This window comes from Hemitrygon akajei, chromosome 14 (assembly GCF_048418815.1).
Source record: "Hemitrygon akajei chromosome 14, sHemAka1.3, whole genome shotgun sequence".
NCBI lineage: Eukaryota > Metazoa > Chordata > Chondrichthyes > Myliobatiformes > Dasyatidae > Hemitrygon > Hemitrygon akajei.
Window position 1 is genome coordinate 50,642,123 of NC_133137.1, and position 24,145 is coordinate 50,666,267.

Genomic DNA, 24,145 nt, shown 5'->3' on the forward strand with positions numbered 1-24,145 from the left:
AAGCACCGAGGGTCATATCCTAGGTAGAAAACAATTGCCAAAGTTAAGCAATGTAAATATTTAGTTAGTAGCTGGGATTAGAGTTGGGTACTCCTGTTGTTGTGTTCAGATGAATTCTTTGACAATAACTGCTCTAGACACCCAGTTCTCAGATCAATCAGAGGGAAGTAAACTTGAAGCAGTGTGCACAGGTACCCTAGTGATGCAGAAACATTGCTAAATATTTTGAAACTTTTTGTTTGCAAAAATTTTGATAAGAAAAGCTAGACAGCAATATGTTGTTCAGTTCTCCCAAGCCTGTTCCACCTTCGGTTGGATTATAACAGAACCATCCTTCAATTCTGTCTGCCCATTTCGTTTCCATATCCCTTAATTGTCTTGAGTCTAACAATCATCAGTAAGTTTTGAAAGGTCTAGGTAACTTGTAGCTTTTAAAACCTTTATTGGATTAGAGTTCACTGTTTCAAAGTCAAACTAGATTTCTTATCTAAATACGTACTGTATATGTCAACATGACATACGCATACCATGGCCTTTTAGAATATTTAACATTCAAAGTTCAAACGTTCAAAGTAAATTTGTTATCAAACTCTGTATATGTCTCTATGAGATTTATTTTCGTTCATGTATTTACAGGAAAATAAAGAAATATGGTAGAATTTATGAAAAGACTATGCATAAAAAAGACAAACAACCAATGTGCAAAGGAAGACAAATAATGCAAATTAAAATTTTGAAAAAAAATACTGAGATTATGAATTTGTGTAGTCATTAAAAATCAGTCTGCAGACTCACTAGGACTTTTCCTGGTTTGGGGGACTTTAGTTACGGGAAGAGGTTCGATAGACTGAGCTTGTTTTCCCAGGAGTGACAGAGGCAGAGGGGTGATCTGATAGAGGTGTATTAAATTATAAGAGGCATTGATAGGATGGATAGTCAGAATTTCCCTCCCCCTGGTGGTAGAGGAATCAAAAACAAGAGGGCAGAGATTTAAAAGTGGGGGAGAAGTTATCAGGGGAGCCTGACCTTATTAGAATCAGGCAGTAGGCAGTCTAAACGGGTTGAATGATCTGTGTGTGCTTCATTTAAGAAATATGTAATTTTCCAATTAGTCTATATTTGAACAATGTTTCACTCTCCGTTTTGCAAAGATCAGGGCTGTGAGTCACACTTGTGTTTGGGTTTAAGGTCTCCATGGGGGAGTTGAAGGCAGAGCTTGCCAAAGTTGTTCAGGAGAACTCGAGCCGTTGTGAGGAGATTCAGAGGATCCAGAAGGAACGTGACGCAGTGAAGCAGCAAAACCAGGTGTGTGAAGCCCCGACTATGGAAACTGGCACTTGTTACTTGAACAGCAGAGACACCAGGGACAGCAGATGCTGGAATCTGGAACAACGCCCGAGGTACTGCAGAAACTCCACATGTCAGCGGGCATTTGTGGAGGCAGATGGAAGTTTCATTGTTTTGGGTCGAGACCTTTCATCTCTACTCTCGTCCAGTCCAAGTTACGAGCTTCCACCTGAAATGTCCTCTGTCCATTTCCTTCTGCAGATGCTGCCTGAACCACTGAGTTTCTCCAGTGATGCCTTTACTTGAAACCCTGGTTGTAAATGAGCACTTGGATAATATTCAATTGAATTCAAGTTTAGCTATCATTCACATACATGAATACAGCCAAAGGAACAGTGTTACTCCAGAGTCAAGTTGCAAAGCACAGTATCAACAGTCACACAGCACAAAGCACACATAACACATACAAGATGGCAAGCACATGACGATGTCAGTAAGATACAGCGATGTAAAAAAATATTCCAGGCCCAAGTGAACACTGGGAGAGTGTGGGTGGGGCGGGGGGGGGGGGGGGGGGGCAGTGCCGACTCCAGCCTGGATACTGCACCAATGCCTCTCTCTACTGGCTGTAAACCGGCAACACTGGCTTGAGGCCTAGTCCTTTCTGCCACCAACAGCACACAGCACCCCCATCTTAATCAATATAATTTATGATATAGAAGCTAGAGTACACCAGATTCAGATTTGGATTAATTTATCACATGTGCTTTAAAACACAGTGAACTGCCTCGTTTGCATTAATAACCAACATTTGTGTTAACACACGAGAATATGCTGGAGGCAGCCCACAGGTGTCTCCTCACATACCGGCATCAACATAACATGCCCACCATGCTTGGCAGAATAACACATCATTGACAAATCCTAGCAGCAAACCAAACCCTGTCCCTCCCTCCCACCCATCCACGAACATATACTGTCCCCTAACCCCGGGACAGACAGCCTCTGGCCTCCAGCCTCCAGGACTTGTAGTTTGGCAGATATGGGCCTTTGACTTCCCCAGTGGATTTGCAGAGATTTGCAGACTTGGGATTCAAGCCTATCAACTCTTCACACCTACTCTGCCATTCGATAGGATTATGGTACCTCAGCGTCACTGTCCTGCACTCACCCCATGATTCACATAATATCCAAGTATATATTGAATACAGATCCATCACTGATCAGTTTGCAGCTTTTGGTTTTGAGACGATGTTGGTGACCATTTTCCTCAGCCTGCGGGTGTTGATGTGGGATGGACGGATCAGATTGTGTTTCTGGGCATCCTGTTTGAAGAAGGAGCGGGGCAGCTGAGGTTTGCTAGAGCAAAGCAGAGAGTGTAAGGTTTCTTTCTAGGGACAGTTGGAAGAGCCCTGAGAAGGAGAAAGTGGAAAAAAATGTAATACTCAACCGCATGCCAAGTTATTGTAAGTGTCATCAGTCAAAAATCTCAGGCCAGTAATGAGGATCATTTTCTTAAGAACTGTAAGGCACCACTTGCAAAGGTTGCAGAACCAGGGTGAAGAGAAATGAAATTAAAAATAGGAATTGAATGTACAGAGTTCCGTTACAACACGATAGTTATGGTCTTAAGAAACTTCATGTTGTAGGAAGTCACAAAACAGGTTGTAGTTACCTTCAAAGCACAGATTTAAACTTGAAGGCCAAGGGCTTTAAGAGGAGCCATCAGAGATTTCTGAAAGTGAAGCAGGGAATGAGGGGGTTCACTCTAGTAAATATGAGAGAATCCTGGGGTGAACAGAATGTAATACTCAACAATATGATGAATTATCAACATAAAAAATCTCAGGAACATTACCAATTTTATTTTGTTGGCTAAATACTTAAAAGCATGGTTAATAGGTTGGTATTGGATAATTTGTATGGGCTTCCTTCCCAAAGAAATGTTAGCAAAAGCTGTTGGTATTGGGATTTGTTTATTACTGTCTGAGATACAGTGAAAAGCTGGCCTTACGTACAGATCAAATCATTACACAGTGTAATGAGGTAGAACAAGTTAAAACAAAAATAATGCAGAATAAGTTGTAAAATCTACCAAAAAAGTGCGGTGCAGGTAACCAGTAAAGTGCAACGTTATGACGAGATGAATTGTGAGACCAAGAGTCCATCTTATCGTACAGGAAGTCCATTCTGGAGTCTGATAGGAGGATATAAGCTGTCCTTAAGCTGCTATCCTCAGACCTTGATATCTTCCGCCTGATGGGAGAGGGGAGAAGAGAAATATCCTGGAAGTGTGGAGTCTCTGATTATGTTAGCTACTTTACTGAGCAGAGAGAAGTCTGTCAAGGGGAGGCTGGTTTCTGTGATGTGCTGAGCTGTGTCACGACTCTCTGCTCTTTCTTGTGATCACGTGCAGATATGGACTGTTGTTGATTTATGATAAACTTGACTGCGAAGCTGTTCAATTCTTTAAATCAGATTTTTCAGCTTTTGAACTTAATGACAGTACTGCTAACCCTGCCATGTAATATTGCACCATTTTAACTGAACGTTTATGTATTGCCTTAACGTAGAAACTCTCTGAAAGTCTATCCAAGAAAGAAATTGGATTTCAGGAGCTGCATGATCGTCTGAATGAGGAGGTGTTGAGTAAGAAGAGTTTGCAGACTCTTCTGCAGGAGAAGGAACTGGATTGCAAGCAGCTGCAGACGAAGCTGTCATCTGCCGAGGCCTTGATGCAGAGAGCACACACCGAGCTGGGTCAGAGTGGCGAGTCTGGCCAGAGGCTGAAGGCTGAGCTGTCAGAGGTGGAAACCAAGTATCACCAGCTTCGGGCTGAGTTCAAGCAGACGCAGCAGCAGAGAGAGGAGAAGGAGCAGCTGAGTGCCCAGCTGCAGAGCGAGGTCAACCAGGTGAGCTGTGTAAACCCCTGGCCCTCGCCACTTCAGAGTTGCTGCACAAGTTGATAGGGTGGCTAAAAAGGCTTACAGTGTGTTTGCTTTTGTTGTGCTCAAGAACAGTGAGGTAATGATGAAGCTCTATAAAACCCTGGTTAGACCACTCCCAATTCCAGCATTTGTGGTTTCCTGTGACTCCATTTTATAAACTCCAGCTGATTTACAACAGAGAACTCCCACGCTGTTTTCATATCACCTGTTCCGTCGGCCTTCCTGTAACTCCAACTTGGTGTCAGAAATCACAACTGCAACTTCCAACTCTGGTGTTCAGTGCAATTTCAGTTTCTGCAGTCTCTTCTGGTTTTGCGCTACAAGACAGCCACACCTTTAAAACCTGCCCTGACTCCAGGGCGACTAGTTACAGTTTGTGATGATTCCTTTCAGTTACAGGTGTTTTGGTTTAAGAAGTTAACCTGAATTTCTGGGCACGAAGACACTAATGCTTTGGATGATTTTTTAAATATTTGATAGAGATCTGCAGCATACAAGTGTAAATAAAAAATGTTTCCTTTTAAAGTTATTCACAGTAGATTTAGATATATTTATCACATGTTCATTGTAACACGCAGTGAAATTGTTATTTGCATGGACAACCAACACACCTAAGGATGTGGTGTGGGGAGCCCGCAAGTATTGCCAGCATAGCAAGCCCACCGTGCTCGGCAGAACACAACAAGCAACAAAACAACAGCAAGACGGCCCCTTTCCTCCCTCTGCCCCTACCAGTGCACATCTGCAGTCCTCCAGCCCCAGGACAGGCATCTTCTTTGTTCTCCAGCCTCCAGTGGACTCGTGGATTCGCAGACTCTGGGCTGCCAGACGCAGTAACTGTAAACTCTGGTAGGATTAGTTAGTGGAACGCCATTGATTTAAAAAATGCATACTTTTGGGATTAAATCCACATACTCAGTCACCCTACACCGACTTTCCACTGAATCACAGTGAGGAATATATTTTAGAAAAATAATGTTAGGTCCAATTTCACTGGTTTAAAGTAAGAATCTTGGTTTTAAAGAAATGCAAATAAGATTTGAATTAAAAACATGTAGTGTATAAGAAGCCACCTTTCAAACAGTTTTGGGCCAGAATTGCCTATTGGAGCCCAGTTGTAATCTATATCCCCGTGCCCACCACCAGTTCCTCTACATGAAAGTGGGAATAGCACAAAGCTTACGGGTGGATCGTCTGCTTGTGCAAAGAAAGCAGTTCTCAGTGGAGCTGGCTGACCGTACTCCAGGGTGCTCATACAAGTTGCTCGAAACCTGGTGGTCTTGGCAGCACATCGAGATGTCCGTGGAGGAATGCTGCTGACTGGCACGTTCCAGACTGTCGGAATACGTGCTGGGGGACGCACTGAAGCGTGCTGCAGTTACCGCAAGGGCTCGGTGGGGAAGGATCACAGTGTAGGGTTCTTCCGCTACTGATGTTAAAAGATGCTCATAGAAACTGTCCTTTCATAGCTCCACGCAAAGCTTCTGGAGACTGAGCGGCAGCTTGGAGAGGTACAGGGCCGGTTGAAAGAACAGAGGCAGCTGTCCGGTGAGAAAATGAAGGATAAGGAACAGCAAGTGGCTGACCTGCAGCTCAGACTGTCTCGCAGTGAGGAGCAGGTAAGACTCCACGTGGCCCTGCTGAAGGGTCTCAGCCTGAAACGTCAACTCTGCTCTTCTCCATAGATGCTAAGTTTCTCCAGCATTTTGTGTGTGCTGCTCTGAGTTCCAGCATCTGCAGACTTCTCTTGTGTAAGACTCCATATGGGTTGTCTTCAGTAGTTTGATTTGTCGTAGAGTTTTAGGAACAGCTTCTTCCTCTCTGCCATCAGATTTCTGAATGTGCCATGAACACTACCTCATAAGACATTCGGCCCATTGAATCTGTTCCTCCATTCAATCTGACTGATTTATTTTCCCATTCTTCTGCCTTCTCCCATAACCTTTGACACCTTTACTAATCAAGAACTTGTCAACCTCCACTTTATATAAACCCAATGACTTGACCTCCACAACCACCTGTGGCAATGAATTCCACAGATTCACCACCCTCTGGCTAAAGATATTTCTCTTCATCCCTGTTCTAAAGGAACAAATGGCTATGTGTGGCCATTTGGCCCATCAAGTTTATACTGACATTTATACCAATTCTATTTTACCCCAATCAGCACCTCCTCCCTAATATTGTTCTTTTACAGTATTTATTTTCAGAAAGTTATACTGTACTCATTTTTATGTCTTGCACTGTACTGCTGCCACAAAACAACACATTTCTAGACATGTGTTAGTGATAATAAACCTAATTCTGATTCTTCACTGAGAGGCAATATGCAGTTTAAGACACTGACGAGTGGATAAACTGAAACGTCAGGCCTTTGGGGTGAGTCATCAGGCAGCGATGTAATCCCTGACTCAGTCACTATCCAGTGTTACAAAAGGCCCTCCTATCCTTGCTCATGGTCCAGCAACATATCATATTTAACCTCCCTCTCTTGTGTTTAACCTTTCTCTGTAGGCTCCTTGAACTTTCCAGTTCAATTAAGTGTTCATGACTTAGCGCAAAAGTTAGAGCAGGTTTTTCAAGGTGACCGTCACTGTGCAATACTTGGATACCACCTTTCAGTCAAAATGTATAACTACAGCCTATCTACTCTCACAAGACATACTTCCCCATGTTCCCTGAACAATGTTTACACTTCAGCCAACATCAACTTTTCGGGGGGAAAAAAGGGCAACTTCACTTCCTAGTACATTAGTCAATGCTAAACAATGAATTTGCCCTTTGCATCAGCATCTAGATATAAACATATCCAAAGTACAAATTTTCTACCACCATTGAATAAACAATTTAAGTAGGAAGTTTCATAGAACAAAGACCATAAGCCATTACAGCATAGTTCAGGCCTTTCAGCCCACGATTATGTAGGGTGAACCTAACCCTTCCTTCCCAAAATAGCCCTCCATTTTTATATCATTCATCTGCCTATCTAAATGTTTCTTGTATATCTGTAATGTATCTGCCTCTGGCAGGGTTTTCCACACATCCTACAGTCTCTGCTTTTTTTTTAAAAAAAGTATCTCTGATATTTCCGTTATACTTTCCTTCTATCATCTTAAAATTATGCCGTGCAAAAACATCTTTGGCTATCGATCTGAGAGTTGAATGCAGCTATTCACGTAGATTAGGGCCACCTTAAGAATGTTTGAAATGTGAGCTAATCACATTGGGGATTGTCGTTCTGTGCGCAGATCAAAGTCACAGAGTCATGCTGCCCAGATCTGGGCCTCTGGCCAAACACGGCCACAGTGACCCTCAAGCATCTCTCTCTGCTGATCCCACTTGTCCCCCATTCTTCCCCCATTACCTCTCCCTAGGCCACCCATCTTACAGTGCCCTGTTAACTATCTTGGGTACGTGGGCGGTAACCATAGCACATGGAAGGAAAACCAGGGGAAGGATATGCGAACTCTACACAGCGATCAGCATTGAACTCGGGAGCTGTGGGGCAGCAGGCAGCAACCACTGTGCAACTGTGCCCCCTATTGGAGTGTTTCCTTTGCCTGAGAGTGAATGGAATGCTGATCTTCCCTCTGAAGCATTGTTTTAATTGTCTAATTTCATGTGTAGTACTCATAGCACTTGGATAATATATTTGAGCTACTTTTAGCTATGATTACTAAATGATTCATTAGGTTTTGTACAGCAATTTGCAAATGAACATCTCTCCTATCAGGTTTCTCTCTCTTCAGCCCTTTACCTCTTCCACCCCTCACTTTCCAGCTTCTTGGTTCATCAACCCCCTGGCCACTCCCCCACCTACCTTCATCCTCACTTACTTTCACTTATCACCTGCTAGTTTGAACTATTTGACCTCTCCTCGCCTTACTCTGACTTCTTCCCTCTTCCGTTTCAGTCCTGATGAAGGGTTTTGGCCCAAAGTGTCAACTGTTTATTCCACTCCATAGGTTTAGTTTAGGTATTGGTTGACATATGTACGCACTAACAGTGACGATGCCTCATTTCCTCAAGTCCTTCGTGTACTTGCAGATTTTTCTCTGACAGCTCCTCAGCAGAAAAGAACTGATCTCCAGCCTCCTCCCCTGCTGGTGCTGGCCTGGGTTGTGTGAATGGCTGTGATTGGTTCCAGAGTAAACATTATTGATATTGTTTCCATTTTAACATAATAAAATAAAGCAGAGGACCGGTTTTTGATTGAGTTTTAGCTATGAACTCCAGTGGATTGTTCCATTTGTGGTCACTGCTCAATGGAAGGTGAGTGGGAAGAACTATATGTAGTTATTCATACCGCAGTCAAGCTGATGAGCTCAGATTTCTCTGGGATGTTGACCAGAGGAGAGGAAGGTCAGTTCAGCTACGCTAACTGGTTGAGGGTGTTCGTGTTGTGGGCCTTGCTGTCCTGAAGGTGTGTGAGGCTATACCAAGAAAGGAAGCTGAGAAGTGACGTGTTACTAACCTACATCCCAGTGTGATCATGTGTGGTCTCTGAAGCTGTTTGTCGGGCTGACGACGTGGGTGTACAATGACAGTGTCCCTCTGCTGACCGCTGGCCGGGGAAAGCTGACTGAACAACTTTTCCCCATCAACTGGTTCTCTGTTGCTTCACTCAGCGGCACTTGAACCCTGGAGCCTGGATCCTGAGACACAGAGTTTCAGAGGAGGCTGGCACATGGCTAGCAGTGGCACTCTGGAGCCTACTCCCACTCAGGGCAAGGAGCCCCCTTCGGGTGTGGTTACCACAGGAGAGGGTAAGTGATCGGTACAAAATCTGATGAGGGGTTAAGGAGTCAAACCTGGGCTTGAGTTCTAAGGTGGAATGATGTTCAGCTACATCGTCCTTCCAGCAGTCCCTGTAGCCAGGCACGGTTCCTTTGTCCCAACTTGGGGAGTTGAAAGAGACCCTTGGTTCTGCAGCGGACTCAGAGTTTCCCATTAGTCCTGTAGTTTGGCTCTGTTCCAGCAGGATGCTTGTTGGAGATGAAGCTCGGCATCCTGGTGCCTCTTACCTTGGTCTTGCATACACAGAGCAACACACACATCTCAGCAGGTCAGGCAGCACCCATGGGAAAGAGTAAACTGTCTTTGCCGAAACACTTCTTCAGGATTTGCAAACACAATGTTCAATTATTCTCTTAAAACCCACTGCTGTCCAGGGTGGCGCTCATGCTTTGATTTGTGCTTCAGGTGAAGGGAGGTGCGGCCGCCCTGATGGAAGTACAACATCAGCTAGAGAAACTGAAGCAGCAACACCAGGAGCTGCAGACCAGCCAGCAGAACACCACGTCCCAGCTACGAGAAACACAGGTAATCACTTAACCAGCCTCGCACCTGGGAATAGGAGAGTACCTGACTTTGGGGTTTGCACTTTTGCATGTTGGTTGTTTGTGTGTGTGTGTGTGTGTGTGTGTGTGTGTGTGTGTGTGTGTGTGTGTGTGTGTGTGTGTGTGTGTGTGTGTGTGTGTGTGTAGTTCTTCATTGATTGTGTTGTATTCCTTCGTTCTACTGTGAATGCCTGCAGGAAAATGAGGATGGTAAATGGTGACATATACAGTACATACTTTTGGTAATAAATTTACTTTGAACTTTGAGAACTGCTGAAAGGACTTTTGGTGAAGAACGCTCCTTCAGTCGATATTTTCTGGATGGATCATGAAACCATATATTTCATTTCTTTCATGTCTTTTCCGTTTGTTATTGGTCCTGAATGTGATTCTGGAACTGCTTTGCAGTTTGGAGATTGTTTGGGTGTTTCAGCACTCTGCAGTCTCCGAGAGGATTGCGGGAGGCAGAGGCAGCGTGCTGGAACCACGTGGCAAGAAGGCTGTGAGCTGATGTTCGACTCCATTTTGCTGATTAAAGCTTCCATTGTTTGCCAGTTAAAGCAACGAGAGAAATTGAAATATTGAGGTGAATGCAGAAGGTGAGCACCAGCTGCCTGTCTTTTGATCACTGGTGGGATCGCTCTGTTACCGGAGAAGGGATACTGCCTTTTGATCACTGGGGATCGCTCTGCTACTGGAGAGGGGAGACTGTCTTTTGATCGCTGGTGGGATCGCTCTGTTACTAGAGAGGGGAGACTGCCTTTTGATCGCTGGTGGGATCGCTCTGTTACCGGAGAGGGGAGACTGTCTTTTGATCGCAGGGGATCGCTCTGTTACCAGAGAGGGGAGACTGTCTTTTGATCACTGGTGATCGCTCTGTTACCGGAGAGGGGAGACTGTCTTTTGATCGCTGGTGGGATCACTCTGTTACCGGAGAGGGGAGACTGTCTTTTGATCGCAGGGGATCGCTCTGTTACCTGAGAGGGGAGACTGTCTTTTGATCGCTGGTGGGATCACTCTGTTACCAGAGAGGGGAGACTGTCTTTTGATCACAGGGGATCGCTCTGTTACCGGAGAGGGGAGATTGTCTTTTGATCGCTGGTGGGATCACTCTGTTACCGGAGAGGGGAGACTGTCTTTTGATCGCAGGGGATCGCTCTGTTACCAGAGAGGGGAGACTGTCTTTTGATCACTGGTGATCGCTCTGTTACCGGAGAGGGGAGACTGTCTTTTGATCGCTGGTGGGATCACTCTGTTACCGGAGAGGGGAGACTGTCTTTTGATCGCAGGGGATCGCTCTGTTACCGGAGAGGGGAGATTGTCTTTTGATCGCTGGTGGGATCACTCTGTTACTGGAGAGGGGAGACTGTCTTTTGATCGCAGGGGATCGCTCTGTTACCGGAGAGGGGAGATTGTCTTTTGATCGCTGGTGATCGCTCTACTGCTAGAGAGAGGAGACTGCCTTTTGATCGCTGGTGGGATCGCTCTGTTACTAGAGAGGGGAGACTGCCTTTTGATCGCTGGTGGGATCGCTCTGTTACCGGAGAGGGGAGACTGTCTTTTGTTCGCAGGGGATCGCTCTGTTACCTGAGAGGGGAGACTGTCTTTTGATCGCTGGTGGGATCACTCTGATACCGGAGAGGGGAGACTGTCTTTTGATCGCTGGTGGGATCGCTCTGTTACCGGAGAGGGGAGACTGTCTTTTGATCGCTGGTGATCGCTCTGCTGCTAGAGAGGGGAGACTGCCTTTTGATCGCTGGTGGGATCGCTCTGTTACTAGAGAGGGGAGACTGTCTTTTGATCGCAGGGGATCGCTCTGTTACCGGAGAGGGGAGACTGCCTTTTGATCACTGGTGGGATCACTCTGTTACCGGAGAGGGGAGACTGCCTTTTGATCGCTGGTGGGATCGCTCTGTTACCGGAGAGGGGAGACTGCCTTTTGATCACTGGTGGGATCACTCTGCTACTGGAGAGGGGAGACTGCCTTTTGATCGCTGGTGGGATCGCTCTGTTGCCGGAGAGGGGACTGCCTTTTGATCGCTGGTGGGATCACTCTGTTACCGGAGAGGGGAGACTGCCTTTTGATCACTGGTGGGATCACTCTGTTACCGGAGAGGGGAGACTGCCTTTTGATCGCTGGTGGGATCGCTCTGTTACCGGAGAGGGGAGACTGCCTTTTGCTCGCTGGTGGGATCGCTCTGTTACCAGAGAGGGGAGACTGCCTTTTGATCGCTGGTGGGATCGCTCTGTTTCCGGAGAGGGGAGACTGCCTTTTGATCACTGGTGATCGCTCTGTTACCGGAGAGGGGAGACTGCCTTTTGATCACTGGTGATCGCTCTGTTACCGGAGAGGAGAGACTGCCTTTTGATCGCTGGTGGGATCACTCTGTTACCAGAGAGGGGAGACTGCCTTTTGATCACTGGTGGGATCACTCTGTTACCGGAGAGGGGAGACTGCCTTTTGATCGCTGGTGGGATCGCTCTGTTACCGGAGAGGGGAGACTGCCTTTTGCTCGCTGGTGGGATCGCTCTGTTGCCGGAGAGGGGAGACTGCCTTTTGATCGCTGGTGGGATCGCTCTGTTACCGGAGAGGGGAGACTGTCTTTTGATCGCTGGTGATCGCTCTGTTACCGGAGAGGGGAGACTGTCTTTTGATCGCTGGTGATCGCTCTGCTGCTAGAGAGGGGAGACTGCCTTTTGATCGCTGGTGGGATCGCTCTGTTACTAGAGAGGGGAGACTGTCTTTTGATCGCAGGGGATCGCTCTGTTACCGGAGAGGGGAGACTGTCTTTTGATCGCAGGGGATCGCTCTGTTACCGGAGAGGGGAGACTGTCTTTTGATCGCTGGTGGGATCGCTCTGTTACCGGAGAGGGGAGACTGTCTTTTGATCGCTGGTGGGATCACTCTGTTACCGGAGAGGGGAGACTGTCTTTTGATCGCAGGGGATCGCTCTACTGCTAGAGAGAGGAGACTGCCTTTTGATCGCTGGTGGGATCACTCTGTTACTGGAGAGGGGAGACTGTCTTTTGATCGCAGGGGATCGCTCTGTTACCGGAGAGGGGAGATTGTCTTTTGATCGCTGGTGGGATCACTCTGCTACCGGAGAGGGGGAGACTGTCTTTTGATCGCTGGTGGGATCGCTCTGCTATCGGAAAGGGGGAGACTGTCTTTTGATCACTGGTGGGATCACTCTGTTACCGGAGAGGGGAGACTGTCTTTTGATCGCTGGTGGGATCACTCTGTTACTGGAGAGGGGGGACTGCCTTTTGATCGCTGGTGGGATCGCTCTGTTACCGGAGAGGGGAGACTGCCTTTTGATCACTGGTGGGATCACTCTGTTACCGGAGAGGGGAGACTGCCTTTTGATCGCTGGTGGGATCGCTCTGTTACCGGAGAGGGGAGACTGCCTTTTGATCGCTGGTGGGATCGCTCTGTTGCCGGAGAGGGGAGACTGCCTTTTGATCGCTTTTGGGATCACACTGTTACCGGAGAGGGGAGACTGCCTTTTGATCACTGGTGGGATCACTCTGTTACCGGAGAGGGGAGACTGTCTTTTGATCACTGGTGAGATCGCTATGCTGCAGGAGAGGGGAGACTGCCTTTTGATCACTGGTGGGATCACTCTGTTACCGGAGAGGGGAGACTGCCTTTTGATCGCTGGTGGGATCGCTCTGTTACCGGAGAGGGGAGACTGCCTTTTGCTCGCTGGTGGGATCGCTCTGTTACCGGAGAGGGGAGACTGCCTTTTGATCGCTGGTGGGATCGCTCTGTTGCCGGAGAGGGGAGACTGCCTTTTGATCGCTGGTTGGATCACTCTGTTACCGGAGAGGGGAGACTGCCTTTTGATCACTGGTGGGATCACTCTGTTACCGGAGAGGGGAGACTGTCTCTTGATCGCTGGTGGGATCACTCTGTTACCGGAGAGGGGAGACTGTCTTTTGATCGCAGGGGATCGCTCTGTTACCGGAGAGGGGAGATTGTCTTTTGATCGCTGGTGGGATCACTCTGTTACTGGAGAGGGGAGACTGTCTTTTGATCGCAGGGGATCGCTCTGTTACCGGAGAGGGGAGATTGTCTTTTGATCGCTGGTGATCGCTCTACTGCTAGAGAGAGGAGACTGCCTTTTGATCGCTGGTGGGATCGCTCTGTTACTAGAGAGGGGAGACTGCCTTTTGATCGCTGGTGGGATCGCTCTGTTACCGGAGAGGGGAGACTGTCTTTTGATCGCAGGGGATCGCTCTGTTACCTGAGAGGGGAGACTGTCTTTTGATCGCTGGTGGGATCACTCTGATACCGGAGAGGGGAGACTGTCTTTTGATCGCTGGTGGGATCGCTCTGTTACCGGAGAGGGGAGACTGTCTTTTGATCGCTGGTGATCGCTCTGCTGCTAGAGAGGGGAGACTGCCTTTTGATCGCTGGTGGGATCGCTCTGTTACTAGAGAGGGGAGACTGTCTTTTGATCGCAGGGGATCGCTCTGTTACCGGAGAGGGGAGACTGCCTTTTGATCACTGGTGGGATCACTCTGTTACCGGAGAGGGGAGACTGCCTTTTGATCGCTGGTGGGATCGCTCTGTTACCGGAGAGGGGAGACTGCCTTTTGATCACTGGTGGGATCACTCTGCTACTGGAGAGGGGAGACTGCCTTTTGATCGCTGGTGGGATCGCTCTGTTGCCGGAGAGGGGACTGCCTTTTGATCGCTGGTGGGATCACTCTGTTACCGGAGAGGGGAGACTGCCTTTTGATCACTGGTGGGATCACTCTGTTACCGGAGAGGGGAGACTGCCTTTTGATCGCTGGTGGGATCGCTCTGTTACCGGAGAGGGGAGACTGCCTTTTGCTCGCTGGTGGGATCGCTCTGTTACCAGAGAGGGGAGACTGCCTTTTGATCGCTGGTGGGATCGCTCTGTTTCCGGAGAGGGGAGACTGCCTTTTGATCACTGGTGATCGCTCTGTTACCGGAGAGGGGAGACTGCCTTTTGATCACTGGTGATCGCTCTGTTACCGGAGAGGAGAGACTGCCTTTTGATCGCTGGTGGGATCACTCTGTTACCAGAGAGGGGAGACTGCCTTTTGATCACTGGTGGGATCACTCTGTTACCGGAGAGGGGAGACTGCCTTTTGATCGCTGGTGGGATCGCTCTGTTACCGGAGAGGGGAGACTGCCTTTTGCTCGCTGGTGGGATCGCTCTGTTGCCGGAGAGGGGAGACTGCCTTTTGATCGCTGGTGGGATCGCTCTGTTACCGGAGAGGGGAGACTGTCTTTTGATCGCTGGTGATCGCTCTGTTACCGGAGAGGGGAGACTGTCTTTTGATCGCTGGTGATCGCTCTGCTGCTAGAGAGGGGAGACTGCCTTTTGATCGCTGGTGGGATCGCTCTGTTACTAGAGAGGGGAGACTGTCTTTTGATCGCAGGGGATCGCTCTGTTACCGGAGAGGGGAGACTGTCTTTTGATCGCAGGGGATCGCTCTGTTACCGGAGAGGGGAGACTGTCTTTTGATCGCTGGTGGGATCGCTCTGTTACCGGAGAGGGGAGACTGTCTTTTGATCGCTGGTGGGATCACTCTGTTACCGGAGAGGGGAGACTGTCTTTTGATCGCAGGGGATCGCTCTGTTACCGGAGAGGGGAGATTGTCTTTTGATCGCTGGTGATCGCTCTACTGCTAGAGAGAGGAGACTGCCTTTTGATCGCTGGTGGGATCACTCTGTTACTGGAGAGGGGAGACTGTCTTTTGATCGCAGGGGATCGCTCTGTTACCGGAGAGGGGAGATTGTCTTTTGATCGCTGGTGGGATCACTCTGCTACCGGAGAGGGGGAGACTGTCTTTTGATCGCTGGTGGGATCGCTCTGCTATCGGAAAGGGGGAGACTGTCTTTTGATCACTGGTGGGATCACTCTGTTACCGGAGAGGGGAGACTGTCTTTTGATCGCTGGTGGGATCACTCTGTTACAGGAGAGGGGGGACTGCCTTTTGATCGCTGGTGGGATCGCTCTGTTACCGGAGAGGGGAGACTGCCTTTTGATCACTGGTGGGATCACTCTGTTACCGGAGAGGGGAGACTGCCTTTTGATCGCTGGTGGGATCGCTCTGTTACCGGAGAGGGGAGACTGCCTTTTGATCGCTGGTGGGATCGCTCTGTTGCCGGAGAGTGGAGACTGCCTTTTGATCGCTTTTGGGATCACACTGTTACCGGAGAGGGGAGACTGCCTTTTGATCACTGGTGGGATCACTCTGTTACCGGAGAGGGGAGACTGTCTTTTGATCACTGGTGAGATCGCTATGCTGCAGGAGAGGGGAGACTGCCTTTTGATCACTGGTGGGATCACTCTGTTACCGGAGAGGGGAGACTGCCTTTTGATCGCTGGTGGGATCGCTCTGTTACCGGAGAGGGGAGACTGCCTTTTGATCGCTGGTGGGATCGCTCTGTTGCCGGAGAGGGGAGACTGCCTTTTGATCACTGGTGGGATCACTCTGTTACCGGAGAGGGGAGACTGTCTTTTGATCGCAGGGGATCGCTCTGTTACCAGAGAGGGGAGACTGTCTTTTGATCACTGGTGATCGCTCTGTTACCGGAGAGGGGAGACTGTCTTTTGATCGCTGGTGGGATCACTCTGTTACCGGAGAGGGGAGACTGTCTTTTGATCGCAGGGGATCGCTCTGTTACCGGAGAGGGGAGATTGTCTTTTGATCGCTGGTGGGATCACTCTGTTACTGGAGAGGGGAGACTGTCTTTTGATCGCAGGGGATCGCTCTGTTACCGGAGAGGGGAGATTGTCTTTTGATCGCTGGTGATCGCTCTACTGCTAGAGAGAGGAGACTGCCTTTTGATCGCTGGTGGGATCGCTCTGTTACTAGAGAGGGGAGACTGCCTTTTGATCGCTGGTGGGATCGCTCTGTTACCGGAGAGGGGAGACTGTCTTTTGATCGCAGGGGATCGCTCTGTTACCTGAGAGGGGAGACTGTCTTTTGATCGCTGGTGGGATCACTCTGATACCGGAGAGGGGAGACTGCCTTTTGATCGCTGGTGGGATCGCTCTGTTACCGGAGAGGGGAGACTGCCTTTTGCTCGCTGGTGGGATCGCTCTGTTACTAGAGAGGGGAGACTGTCTTTTGATCGCTGGTGGGATCGCTCTGTTACCGGAGAGGGGAGACTGTCTTTTGATCGCAGGGGATCGCTCTGTTACCTGAGAGGGGAGACTGTCTTTTGATCGCTGGTGGGATCACTCTGATACCGGAGAGGGGAGACTGCCTTTTGATCACTGGTGATCGCTCTGTTACCGGAGAGGGGAGACTGCCTTTTGATCACTGGTGATCGCTCTGTTACCGGAGAGGGGAGACTGCCTTTTGATCGCTGGTGGGATCGCTCTGTTACCGGAGAGGGGAGACTGCCTTTTGCTCGCTGGTGGGATCGCTCTGTTACCAGAGAGGGGAGACTGCCTTTTGATCGCTGGTGGGATCGCTCTGTTACCGGAGAGGGGAGACTGCCTTTTGATCGCTGGTGGGATCGCTCTGTTACCGGAGAGGCGAGACTGCCACTGACCGCAGAGTGTGTCACCCAGGTTTCCTGTGTTTTGGATATGGACTTGGACATTAGACTTTTCTCAGTCTTGCAGTTTTTTATATTGTGTTTTTCTTTCTCAGTTTTCTCTGTGCAGGGAGGGGAATTTGGGGGTCGATAAGCCTGTTCCGTTTTTGTTCATTATTTGTGCAGAAAGCTGGAATTTGGGGGTCGATGTGCCTGCTCCGTTTTTGTTTATTCTTTATGCGGAGAGGAGGAATTTAGGGGGTGATGATCATTTTCTGTTTTTGTTTATTCTTTGTGCGGAGAGGAGGGATTTAGGGGGTGATGATCGTGTTCCGTTTTTGTTCATTCTTTGTGCGGAGAGGAGGGATTTAGGGGGTGATGATCATTTTCTGTTTTTGTTCATTCTTTGTGCGGAGAGGAGGGATTTAGGGGGTGATGATCATTTTCTGTTTTTGTTCATTCTTTATGCGGAGAGGAGGGATTTAGGGGGTGATGATCGTGTTCTGTTTTTGTTCATTCTTTGTGCGGAGAGGAGGGATTTAGGGGGTGATGATCGTGTTCCGTTTTTGTTCATTCTTTGTGCGGAGAGGAGGGATTTAGGGGGTGATGATCGTGTTCCGTTTTTGTTCATATTTTGTGCGGAGAGGAGGGATTTAGGGGGTGATGATCGTGTTCTGTTTTTGTTCATTCTTTGTGCGGAGAGGAGGGATTTAGGGGGTGATGATCGTGTTCTGTTTTTGTTCATTCTTTGTGCGGAGAGGAGGGATTTAGGGGGTGATGATCGTGTTCTGTTTTTGTTCATTCTTTGTGCGGAGAGGAGGGATTTCGGGGGTGATGATCGTTTTCTGTTTTTGTTCATTCTTTGTGCGGAGAGGAGGAATTTAGGGGGTGATGATCGTTTTCTGTTTTTGTTCATATTTTGTGCGGAGAGGAGGAATTTAGGGGATGATGATCGTGTTCCGTTTTTGTTTATTCTTTATGCGGAGAGGAGGGATTTAGGGGGTGATGATCGTGTTCTGTTTTTGTTCATTCTTTATGCGGAGAGGAGGGATTTCGGGGGTGATGATCATTTTCTGTTTTTGTTCATTCTTTGTGCGGAGAGGAGGGATTTAGGGGGTGATGATCGTGTTCCGTTTTTGTTCATATTTTGTGCGGAGAGGAGGGATTTAGGGGGTGATGATCGTGTTCTGTTTTTGTTCATTCTTTATGCGGAGAGGAGGGATTTAGGGGGTGATGATCGTGTTCTGTTTTTGTTCATATTTTGTGCGGAGAGGAGGGATTTAGGGGGTGATGATCATTTTCTGTTTTTGTTCATTCTTTATGCGGAGAGGAGGGATTTAGGGGGTGATGATCATTTTCTGTTTTTGTTCATTCTTTGTGCGGAGAGGAGGGATTTAGGGGGTGATGATCGTGTTCTGTTTTTGTTCATTCTTTGTGCGGAGAGGAGGAATTTGGGGGTTGATGTGCCTGGTCAGTTTTTGTTCATATTTTGTGCGGAGAGGAGGGATTTAGGGGGTGATGATCGTGTTCTGTTTTTGTTCATTCTTTGTGCGGAGAGGAGGAATTTGGGGGTTGATGTGCTTGGTCAGTTTTTGTTCATTCTTTGTGCGGAGAGGAGGAATTTGGGGGTCGATGTGCCTGTTCTGTTTTTGTTCATTCTTTATGCGGAGAGGAGGGATTTAGGGGGTGATGATCGTGTTCCGTTTTTGTTCATTCTTTATGCGGAGAGGAGGGATTTAGGGGGTGATGATCGTGTTCTGTTTTTGTTCATTCTTTGGGCGGAGAGGAGGAATTTGGGGGTTGATGTGCCTGGTCAGTTTTTGTTCATATTTTGTGCGGAGAGGAGGGATTTAGGGGGTGATGATCGTGTTCTGTTTTTGTTCATTCTTTGTGCGGAGAGGAGGGATTTAGGGGGTGATGATCGTGTTCTGTTTTTGTTCATTCTTTGTGCGGAGAGGAGGGATTTAGGGGGTGATGATCGTGTTGTGTTTTTGTTCATATTTTGTGCGGAGAGGAGGGATTTGGGGGTCGATGTGCCTGTTCTGTTTTTGTTCATTCTTTGTGCGGAGAGGAGGGATTTGAGGGTCGATGTGCCTGTTCTGTTTTTGTTTATTCTTTGTGCGGAGAGGAGGGATTTGGGGGTCGATGTGCCTGTTCTGTTTTTGTTTATTCTTTGTGCGGAGAGGAGGGATTTGGGGGTCGATGTGCCTGTTCTGTTTTTGTTTATTCTTTGTGCGGAGAGGAGGGATTTGGGGGTCGATGTGCCTATTCTGTTTTTGTTTATTCTTTGTGCGGAGAGGAGGGATTTGGGGGTCGATGTGGCTGTTCTGTTTTTGTTTATTCTTTGTGTGGAGAGGAGGGATTTGGGGATCGATGTGCCTGTTCTGTTTTTGTTTATTCTTTGTGTGGAGAGGAGGGATTTGGGGGTCGATGTGCCTGTTCTGTTTTTGTTTATTCTTTGTGTGGAGAGGAGGGATTTGGGGGTCGATGTGCCTGTTCTGTTTTTGTTTATTCTTTGTGTGGAGAGGAAGGATTTAGGGGGTTATGATCATGTTGCCGTTCTTTCCTTTCTTGGTTTCGTCGCTATCTGAAGAAGAACTTCAGAGTTGCATACTTTGATAATAAATGACCCTTTGGACCTGGCCTTGGCAACAAAGCCAGCATTTACTGCCCATCTCAGTCTGGCCTTGTGAAAGCGGGTAACACTGCACCAGTGTGATAAAATTGTTCTTTATCTTGTGTATTCCCTGAATAATAACAACTTCAGTTTAATAGTACATCATTGGGATTTGAAAAATGCTGTATAACTATTTCTATCCAACTCTTTCACAAACCCTCTAGGTGATTAAAAGAACTGTGGTCACTGTGCTTTATTGATAAATAAAATTAATAGATTTAAACAAAAATCATAAGGTAGTCGGTGTGTTCAGGAGCTCTATAGAAATGTGTGATTTTTAGGAAGTCTCCTGTCGTGCTTGAGATGTCCACAAAAGTGATGTCTTTATTCATTTTGGAATAAGGTGGTCAGCATTGACAAGGAATGCAATGCATATGCTTTAATCTTTAGAAATAAATAGCTGAGATACTCTCCAAAATCCTTTGCTGCAGAGTGATCTGGAGCAAGTACTGCGGCAGATCGGGGACAAAGACCAGAAGATTCAGAACCTGGAGGCTCTGTTGCAGAAGAGCAAGGAGAGCATTGCCCATCTCGAAACCGAGCGAGAGGACCTTTTTGTTAAGATCCAAGATGGCAAAGGTGAAGTGGCCGTCTTGAATCAACTGCAAGAGAAGAACCATGTGTTGCAAGATCAGGTACACAAGTTTTCTTTTTGGTGTTTGCACAGAGTTAAGTAAAGTGTGGACTAATATTTCTATAATGAGGTGTTCATATTAATAGTTGTCTAATTATGCTGTTTCCAAGAAGTTACTTATCATTTGTATTCAAAATGACAAATGTTTTATAAATAGATCATCTGTATTTATGAAAAAACTGCAGATGCTGGAACTCTGAAATTAAAACAGAAAATGCTAGAAACATTCCATGTGTCAGGCAGCGCCTGTGGGGAGAGAAACGGACAACATTTCACTTCTGAGATGTTTCCTGTGTATTGGGAAAGGGAAACTAAGTTAGCTTTCTGTTGCAGGGAAAGGCAAAGTGGGGTGTATATTCAAGGGAATACCTTTGATAGGGCAAGATCAAATGACATTGCTGTTAAATTGTAGTTAAGATCAAATTTTGAACGATCTGATTAATTGTATCATCAGCAGATATGTTAACTCATTTGGTCTCTCCAGGTATTGCTATTAAAGACACTGAAGATGAGACTGGACTCAGGGGAGGAAGCACAACACTGTTGCTTTTCCTGCCCATTAAATGGATTGTCAAAATCAGTTAGTTAATTTTCACCTTGTTGATTCTTAAAGGTGATTTCTCTGGAGTCCCTCCCCCTCTGCTTTCCAAATTGACATCCAAATGACAATTACTTAAGTCCAGTAGTAAACTGATAATAGCCTTTGATGAGACATTGAGAACTTTGCAAAGACGAGTTAGGCAGAAGTACAGGGTTCTTGATAACATGGCTCAGGTGATTCTTGTCAACAGTGTTGGCCACTAAATCAGCAAGAATCAGGCTGACAGATTCCAGGTTTCTTTATCACAGTCCACTTTGGCCAGTGTTCTGCCATCCAAGAAGTCAAAGTAAGTGAGTTAGAGAACTTAGAGAAGAGTTTACTTCTATTAATTTTAACCATATAACAATTACAGCATGGAAACAGGCCATCTCAGCCCTTCTAGTCATTTTCAAATTGAATTTCAAACTCTTATTGAATTTTCAAATTATTAAGAATTTTAAGCAGTGAAAATTATGTTTCATAATTTCATCTACAGTAATACAAGAAAATGCACCTTAAAAAGTGGCACAGAGCCAGATCTATAGGTGGTTGTATGTGAAATTGTGTCTTGAAGATCTCTGCTCTGCCTTAAACTTTTACAAATCCAGAAGCTCCCAGTACCATCCTGGTCACTCCATTGGAAACCAGCCAATACTGCAGATGTCTCAGGGCATGCTGTACGTAATTCCATGTATGGGGAATTTAATTTCTATTCTACCTGTAATATTATTCACCACACATTATTGTCCAGTATAATTCACCTACTTTTATTGATGGTTTCATTCTGATTATAGGCAGTTAATGAAATAAACTTTAATAACAGGTCTGCTTTGCTTCTGTCTGATTAATTCCAGGTAAAACAGATCTGTTTGCCGATGTGATTTCCTTTGTGAAACAAACTCCTCTCTCTATGCTGGGATTACTATGTTCTCATAAACCCCTCATTAAAATGGCTGCAACTTCAGCCCTACCTCAACAGTTTATTGTTACAGAACAGTGGCTTCTTAATACGCCAATGTTGAGGATTATCATTAAAGTCACCGGTGGTATAATGACCAGCTTATACTCCTTCCCCTCCCCTCACTTCCTTTCTGCCCCCTTCCTTTCCAGTCCTGATGAAACATTGACTGCATTCTGTCTGTTTTGCTCAGAATCTGTTGTGTGTATGATGACCATAACTGTAACAATGATGACTTTTTTGTGGGTGTTGCTCCCAGCGTTTGGTAAAGTCACCAGTGGTGTGATGACCAATACTGATGATGTCTGTGGATGTTATCCCCTGCATTTGGTGACTGACTAGTTCGTTGAACTATTAGGTGACTCAGTTAACGGAGAAACTGAAAAACCAAACGGAGAGCCATAACCAAGCACAGGAGAACTTGCACAGGCAAATGCAAGAGCAGAAATCCCACCTACACGCGGCTGAAGACCAAGCTCGATCCCTCGAGTCTACCATTAGCGAGCTTACCAGCCAGCTCAGTGAGACCAAGGAGAAGATGGTTCAACTTGACTTGCAGGTACTGTGTTTTTGTTTGTGTGTTACCTGTTAGCCCAGTACACTCATCTTCGCATCATAAACACCATGGCTTCAAGAATCTGATTCAGACTTGCAGTACTTGGGTGAACTCTGTCAGACAATGAACTGACATTGTCAATTGAAAGAGGAAATTACTAAGTGTACCCTGTTAATTAGTGTACTGACATTGAATCAGAATGGATTTACCCATCTTGGAATGTGAGAGATTAGGAGGAGATGTAACAGAAGTGCTCAGTGTAGAGTTTTCAGTTCACTGATGATGTATCACTGCTGTTAAACTCTCTCCTTGTCCTCCTCACCAGCACCCCTCCCCCAGCAAGGTGAGATCCCATTGACCTGGTTCCTTTCAGATTCAGAATCAGAATCGGGCTTATTATCTCTGATGTCATGAAATGTGTTGTTTTGCGGCAGAGGTACAGTGCAATACGTAAAAATATATATCTATATCTGTGTGTGTGTGTGTGTGTGGACCGCATCTTGGGTAATGATGAGTTTGAGTACAGAGAGGAAATTAAGAACCTGGTGGCATGGTGCGAAGACAATAACCTATCCCTCAACGTCAGCAAGACGAAGGAATTGGTTGTTGACTTCAGAAGGAGTAGCGGGCCGCATGACACAATCTACATCGGTGGTGCACAGGTGGAACAGGTCAAAAGCTTTAAGTTCCTCGGGGCGAATATCACAAGTAACCTGACTTGGTCTAACCAAGCAGAGTCCACTGCCAAGAAGGCCCACCAGCGCCTTCCTGAGAAAGCTGAAGAAATTTGGCCTGTCCCCTAAAACCCTCACTAATTTTTATAGGTGCACCGTAGAAAGCATTCTTCTAGGGTGCATCACAACCTGGTATGGAAGTTGTCCTGTCCAAGAAGCTGCAGAAGATCGTGAACATAGCCCAGAACATCACACAAACCAATCTTCCATCCTTGGACTCACTTTACACCACATGCTGTCGGAGCAGTGCTGCCAGGATAATCAAGGATAAGTCCCACCCAGCCAACACACTTTTTGTCCCACTTCCCCCAAGGAGAAGGTTCAGGAGCATGAAGATACGTACGGCCAGATTTGGGAACAGCTTCTTTCCAACTGTGATAAGACTGCTGAACAGATCCTGACCCGGATCTGGGCTGTACCTTCCAAATATCTGGACCTGACTTGCACTACTGTACTTCCCCTTTTCTATTTTCTAATTATGATTTATAATTTAAATTTTTATTATATTTATTTTGATTTGTACTTCAGGGAGTGCGAAGCGCAAAAACAAATATCACTGTGATGATTGTACGCTCTAGTATCAATTGTTTGGTGACAATAAAGTATTTGTATTTGTGTGTATGTGTGTGTGTGTATACACACACACACACACACACACACTTAAATAAGTAGTGCAAAAAGAGAGCAGAAGTAGTGAGGTGGTGATCATGAGTTGGGTCGTTGTCCATGTGGAAACCTGATGGCGGAGGGAAAGAAACTTTCCCTGAAATGGTGAGTGTGAGTCTTCAGGTTTCCCGTGCCTCCTCTCTGATGTTAGTAATAAGAAGAGATGAGTGATGGTCCGTTCCTGACTATGGGCTGCATCAGATTAGAATCCATATCAGAATCAGGTTTATTATCACCG

The 24,145-nt window shown here is 46.8% G+C and overlaps 1 protein-coding gene across 1 annotated transcript in view; it reads left to right on the forward strand.

Moving 5' to 3' along the window:
• The window catches only part of eea1 (early endosome antigen 1), a 159,824-nt gene that overhangs the window by 45,720 nt on the left and 89,959 nt on the right, over positions 1 to 24,145 (forward strand). Inside the window, 6 exon segments of the mRNA XM_073066037.1 lie at positions 1,189 to 1,305; positions 3,861 to 4,199; positions 5,705 to 5,854; positions 9,438 to 9,557; positions 20,211 to 20,414; positions 22,310 to 22,510. Of these exon segments, the coding sequence (XP_072922138.1) occupies positions 1,189 to 1,305; positions 3,861 to 4,199; positions 5,705 to 5,854; positions 9,438 to 9,557; positions 20,211 to 20,414; positions 22,310 to 22,510 (1,131 nt within the window).